This window comes from Sinocyclocheilus anshuiensis, unplaced genomic scaffold (genome assembly GCF_001515605.1).
Source record: "Sinocyclocheilus anshuiensis isolate Anshui unplaced genomic scaffold, SAMN03320099.WGS_v1.1 scaffold477, whole genome shotgun sequence".
Classification (NCBI taxonomy): Eukaryota; Metazoa; Chordata; class Actinopteri; order Cypriniformes; family Cyprinidae; genus Sinocyclocheilus; species Sinocyclocheilus anshuiensis.
The window spans coordinates 2,391,187-2,398,140 of record NW_015536549.1 but is presented as its reverse complement, the minus strand read 5'-3'; the positions used below and the strand labels follow the sequence as shown (position 1 = coordinate 2,398,140).

The 6,954-nt window shown below is 37.6% G+C and overlaps 1 protein-coding gene across 1 annotated transcript; it reads right to left on the bottom strand.

Annotated features, from left to right (window-relative positions):
* Positions 1–96: 96 nt before the first annotated feature.
* LOC107700579 (serine/threonine-protein kinase PLK2-like) lies at positions 97–6,075 on the bottom strand. Its single transcript, XM_016502298.1, has 14 exons — positions 5,868–6,075; positions 5,507–5,614; positions 5,302–5,418; positions 5,064–5,193; positions 4,786–4,969; positions 3,888–4,086; positions 3,649–3,796; positions 3,477–3,571; positions 3,225–3,354; positions 3,034–3,114; positions 2,757–2,916; positions 1,533–1,662; positions 1,267–1,377; positions 97–706 (listed from the first exon to the last, which is right to left on the bottom strand). The coding sequence occupies exons 1-14, from the start codon at positions 6,057–6,059 to the stop codon at positions 515–517; spliced, it is 1,977 nt and encodes a 658-aa protein (XP_016357784.1). The 5' UTR covers positions 6,060–6,075; the 3' UTR covers positions 97–514.
* Positions 6,076–6,954: the final 879 nt, after the last annotated feature.

The following is a 6,954-nucleotide window of genomic DNA, read 5'->3' as shown; positions in this document are numbered from 1 at the left end:
ACATGTTTCATTTATTTATATATATATATATATATATATATATATATATATACATTCATTCATTCATTCATTGGTCAAATGTTGTTAGAATTTTTGGGTTTTATTCATTAAATAAATAAATAAGGAATTATGTACACAATAAATATTCAGTAAGGACAGAGGGAAAAAAAACAAGAAATAATAATTTTTGCAGATTAGAACATGTGTGATCCATCAACATTTCAACACACATACACACATGAAGTCTGTTTTTTGTCAAGCGATGCCTGGTCCCAGCCCAGATTTTCTTTCCTCTCTATAATGTTAATCACATCATTCCTCTACACTCCAGTCTCTGAATTTCAGCATTTGTACATCTACAGAATCTGTCTCTGTTATAAACCTTTCCACAGGTCCATCCATTTCACATCCAGTAGACATCCTGTTCAACAAGCCCTCCTCTTTGCCCTTGCATTGAAAGAAATCATCAGATCTTGCTGAGTCAGTGGCCAACTGTTCTCCTCATCTGTCGATCTCAGTTGCATCTCTGCAGCAGCATGTTCAAGGCATACTCCAGACGACTCCGCAGGTCCGCAGTGCAGCCCGCGCTGAGCAACGTGCTCAGTTGGAAAGTGGTGGAGGTTCGCTCCTCATTGATGTACGTCAGCAGATATTCGTCTTGCTGTGTGCACAGGATGAGCTTGGTGTGGTCGTGGTAGAAGTTCACCTGTTGGAAGATGAAGTAAAAGGTTTTGTTATTCTGGAACAGACGTGAAACACTCTCACAGGATGCAGGATGTTATTACAGCAGGGTTTGTGACCTTCTACCTACAGTGCTATAGTATACACAGCTTTTTATCTGAACAAAGACAGACCTGACTGATAACTACCCAGGGGTCTGATGGGCATAGAGAGCACTAGACAATAGCTTTTTACATGGGGAATAGTTCTACCAACTTAATTTGTTACCAACTGCTGCATTAAAGGAACAGTTCTCTCAAAATGAAGATTCTGTCATCATTTATCATTTTTTGCTTTCACAGACCACATAACAGATGTCTTTTCTATACAATAAAAGTGAATGAAGACCATAGTCTGCCAAGCTCCAAAAATGACAACAAAAAAAAGCTAAAAGTTATGGTATTTGATGGTGCTTTTTATTCCCTTTTCACAATTCAGTTTTATTGTATGGAAAAGACCAACATAAACATCCTGCTCAACATCTCAGCTTGTGCTCCAGAGAAGACAGTGAGATGAACTATCCATTTAAGAGCTACTTTGCATTACCTGGAATGTGCCATCGTTGAAAAGCATCAATAAAGCTCTGTCTGATTTCAGCCACTGCAGAAGATATATTCTGGTCTTCTGGGTATCTGGTTCACTTATCATATCCCCTCCCTGCATGAAAAATAAGGATAAACAATATATATTAGCACAGCAGCTTCTTGTACAGCTTGAAGTCTAGACCACAAAATCAAGTCTATGGCTTCTAGACCTGTAACAATTTTAAAGCGGAATACAAACATAAGGGTTAAAACTAAGAGCGTACTCACATCCATCAAATTCTCCTCCATGTAGTGGGCAAAGTACTTGAGGATGGTGACCTGGGCCACAGCGTACTCAGGAGCCTCAATAACAGAGAAAACAGACCTCTGACCGAGGGCAGCATACTGATGAACAGTCCTAAAAAACAAAGATAACAATGATTTATCACAGTCAATGCAACAGTCCATGAAACGCAATGCTCACTGTTTGTTTCTACAGCCATATGTATATAAGGTCTATGACTAATGCTTGCTCTTTTACAATATTTAGTGTAATGCCATTTGTCATTCAACTGACATTTCTAGGATATTGGTGCAGTTTTTCTTTCCTTCAGAAAATCATCTAAAAACTATGCTAGAAAACTATGGATGGGAATCATAAGGAATAATATTGGGCATGCTGAGTATACACTACAGTTCAAAAGACGATTTTTTTTTTTTTTAAATCGCTCTTATTCTCATCAAGACTGCATTTATTTGATCAAAAATACAGTAAAAACTATAATATTGTGAAATATTATAATATTTTAATATATTTAAAAATGTAATTTTTCCCTGTGAGAGCAAAGCTGAATTTTACTACATTACTACAGTTTTTAATTTTGAAAACCGCTGCTTCATTTTTTTCTGAAAAGTCTGATATTATTTTTTTTTTCAGGATTCTTTGATGAATAGATAAATATAAGTCTTCATTGTCATTTTTAAACCGTTTAATGCATTAAAAGATTTATTGCATTTATAAAAACTATTTTACTGACCCCAAACTTTTGAATGGTAGTGCATATCGGACGATATTAGATATTTAGTTGTGGATACCCATTTCTTACATTTTACATTTAGATTGCATTTGTCATCATCTAGCGCTCACTTACAATTAATCCTAAAAAACACTAATAATTTAATAATTTACTGTTAAATGTAATCTTTAAAAATGGTCAAAATTTTCATGCTGAACATTACAATGTTGTAATGTCTAAATTCACCCGTAGCATTTATTTTTAATGAATTTTGATAAAAGTACATAATTTAAAAATGTATATAGAAAGTAAAATATAAAACATAATCATAGCCCGGAATTTGAATACAAGTGCTGATTTCATAATTAGCAACTGCTTAATCCAAAAATGAATCAAATTGGCATTACATATGAGCATTTGTTTGGGGTTAAACATTTAATTTATTTTTTAAATTGAGCGGAACTGAGCTAGCAAACAGTCAACTTGAAGCACCTACTTCTTGTCAGAGAGGAGACTCATGTGTGTTCCGTTGTTGAAAAGGACGCCCACGGTGTTGTCAGACAACTGATAGCCAAAGCCATATTTGTTGGAGTAGTCAACCCACTTAGTCACCCACTTCAATATATTACAACCACTTCCTCTGGGAAGGCCGTCCGCTGTAGGAAAAAGGGTACTGTTAAATGCAAAGATCGAACATTTTCTTTACTCTATAGAACGGATTCAGTACAGAAACCATGGAGTGTGAAGTGTAAAGCGTAATCAGTCTTATTCACCTTTAGGCATGTGTTCAAGACAGCCTCTCAGAACACTAATAACAGCCTCTGCCACAATGCCAGTGGTGCTGTCTTCAAGACCTACAGAGAGACAGCGGGATACATCGCATCAGCTTGTGAAACTAATGAGCTGGAGTCAGACCGAACAGGTGAAACACACACACACACACACACAAATAACACACACTTACATTCACTGCTGCTGCTGCAGCTGCCCAAGCTGCCTCTAACAATCAAGTGAATGGTATCTCTTGTCTGTGGCCTTCCAGCAGTTGCCTGGGTAACAGGCGTTCTTGTAGGTGCTGATGGATTTCCTCCTTCCTAAAGAGGAAAAATCGCAGCATATGTGTGTCTTGAATGACCTAACACTTAACCTTTATTAATATCTCAGAGTTGGTGACGAATTCCTTATTACAGTCTACTATAAAGGGAACAATGCTCACCTCGGATGAGTGTGTAGTAATCTGATTACTGATGGCAGTCTTTCTGAAATCTTGACGGAGCTTGAATATATCTTCCTCTTCTTTGGCTAAGCGATCTGTTGGAGGAAAAACATGTTATTCATGTGGTCACCTGAAATGAGTAATGCAATAGTTAACAAAAGCAAGAACTTACTTATATTTTCATAGTACTTGGCTTTGTCCTTCTTGCCACCGAAGAGAGCAGCGGCTGCCTTTTTGAAGAAGCTCTTGGCTGGACTGGAAATATGGAAGTCTGGGGCAGAATGGCAGCAGCTGACAGGCAGCGTTTCTGGCATGAAGCCCTGAGGCAAAATCACGACAAAAACATTGACGAAAAGTCCAACTGCTTGGCTGGATATACTGAATCTACTGTCGTGCAACAAATAAATTTACCTGGGTAAAAAATTCATGCCGAATGATGTCATCCAGGTGCGGGCGGTCCACAGGGTTCTGTGAGAGCATGCCGGAAATTAGCTGTTTAGCGGGGAGAGAGAGCGAGGCCGGGATGGTGTAACGGGCCTCTCGGATACAGCGGTACGTCTCCTTAAGGTTAGTGGTCTCAAATGGAGGTTTACCCAAGAGCATGGTGTACCTGAAGAGGAAGATGTGAAATGTGTCATTTACTGGCTCTTAAATGAATAGTTCAACCAAAACAATCTCATGTTCTTTGTCCTGAACAAAAGGTTTTTGAACCATTTTTAGGAATATTCTGGCTATTCTTTTTAATATAATGAACATTAATGAGGACTGGTGTCTGCTGACTGCTTGACGTTTCAAAAAGAATGCAAAAAAGAACCATCAAAGTTCCCTTTTCACTATTTTCACTATATTTATTCACTATAAGCTCACTATTTAATAGTTCACAATTGAGTGAATAACAATATAGAACACAACTTGAAATGTAGTGCATGGAGCTTTTTTAGAGCTTGACAGACAGCATTACATTCATTATTTTGACAAGAGCAGCCAGCACATTCTTCAAAAACTCTTGTGTATTGTGTTCATTGGATGAAAGAAGGTCATTGAGGTTAGAAATGACATGAGGCTGAGTAAATAATCCCAGAATAGGTCATTACTGGTGACAAACTGTACACTATATGCTGCTATATCATTCAAGCATTACAACTAAAGCATGATCACTGAATACAATGGCGCACACAACAGGAATGAAAAAGTAGAAAGTAATTGATATAGAGTGAGTCTGAATCGGCAATCATTGCCTATTCATGCTGAGCAATTTCCAAATATAGCCTATATAGACAACCCTCAGATCTGAGGGTGACAAACTTACATGACGCAGCCCAAAGCCCACACATCAGACTCCCAGCCGTGGCCCTGTTTGTTCAGCACTTCCGGGGACAGGTAGTTGGGTGTACCGCAGATCGTTTTGTGTCTGTTGCTGACTGGCTCCAGTTTGGCAGCCAGCCCAAAATCTCCCACTTTCAGCTCCATTGAGTCATTCACAAACAAGTTGCCTTTGAATGATAAAACGGACGGTTTTTAACTACTTATAAACTGATGGAATGTTAATGAACATCATGCACGTACAGTGAGTATATGCATACATACCTAGTTTCAAGTCACGATGCAGGATCTCTAAATCGTGAAGGTATTTTAAAGCAGACACTGTCTGTTTCAAGTAATACCTCACTTCAGGTTCTGTTAGGACTTTACGTGCCTTCAATATATGGGCCAGTGACTAAAAAAAATTACCAAGAGTCAGTCAGGGGACACACAGTCATTTGCATTACATTGATATTACTATAGAATTTCTCACTTTAAAACACACTTAGACATTTAAACTTACTCTTCTACTGCAGTACTCCAACAGAATATAGATGTTGTCTTTGTCTTCAAAGTGGTGGTAGAAATGCACTATGTGTTTGTGGCTGAGAGCTCTTTGGAGGTCAATCTCTCGGTTTATCTGGAACAACAGAATACAGAACATAAGTGAGAGGTCTTGATCAATCGTTTGTGCATTCTTATTTATATATGCCATGTGTCTGTCCTACCTTCTCTCTCTGGTGCGGTTTTGACACACGCGAATGCGGGATGATTTTGGCTGCATAGACTTTACTTGAAGACAGGTCGGTCATTTCATAGCACTTAGCAAAGCCTCCCTAGGTCATAGAGAAAGAATAACATAAGTATAATGTTAACCAAGATAAAGAGATTTTCAAGATGTAACCATAACCAATGCATGCATAGATAGATAGATACTACATGCATTAGACAAAAGCAATGCAATCATGCACAAATACAATGAATAATAATAATTTTTCAAATAGAATAATAATATTCTCATTGAATAATAAAATGCTTTTGAATAAATAAATTATTTAATAATATCAGCATTAATACTGAGCCCATTACCTTTCCTAGAACTTTTCCCCGGCAGTAACATTTCCCAGTGTTGGGGTCTGTAATGATTCTGGAATACTCTGTGCCGGTCCGACTGTTATCCTCTGGCTTTTTCCATTCTTGCTCACTTATTTTATTGAGCTCACACATCTTGTCGTTGTGTGTCGTTATAGTTGGGTACGAGGTATTCCTCAATGTCTCCATGACTCTGTTACTGTGTGTGCTGTCACAGTGCTGCTGTACCGGCGTGTCTCCTCGCTTTTATACGCCCGCGCGCCTCTGCTCTACACGAACTGCGTCACGAGACGGAAGACCCTATATGGCGTGAGATCTGGCGTATAGCTCTGTCATCCGTCAAATACCTCACTGTATCCATTTTTAAACATCCTAGACACTTCATAGACACCTAGGCAAAGCTTATCGCAGATAATCAGGTCTATCTGAGCAATGATTCACATAAATATCCACATTGCAATCACTCATACAGTGGTCATATAGCAATCTCTCGCATAGTGATGAATACAAATCTTGTGTTTCGGGCCAAGGTGTATATATATATATATATATATATATATATATATATATATGTGTGTGTGTGTGTGTGTATACATACAATATTTGATAAATAAGCGCTGGCGAGATATTACCAATTTATCATGGTTCAATAAATGAACCATCTCAAAAGACATTTATTCGTTTGAAACCGTCTTGATTCACAGAGTAGTGTCAGAGCATCACCATGTGGCCAAAGTGGCACACAACATCTGCCACGTTCCATTTTTAAAAGCATTATTATATAAGCTTTATAAACAATTACTAGACATGTTAGATGAACTATTATCTAAAATAAAATTAAAATAGCATTAGCTTCTCGACTATGTAATAATTAAAATCATTCAATAATGTTATAATTTTGATGTTAATTTGCATTAAGATTAACATTTTTATTATTATCTCATTGTAATTATCAAAATATATTTAGCTAAATATATTGTGCGCAAACCTTTTAGTTAAAAAAGGTTTTTAAGGGGGCAGTCGTGGCCTAATAGTTAGACAGTCGGACTTATAACCCAAAGGTCACGTGTTCGAGTCTCGGTAC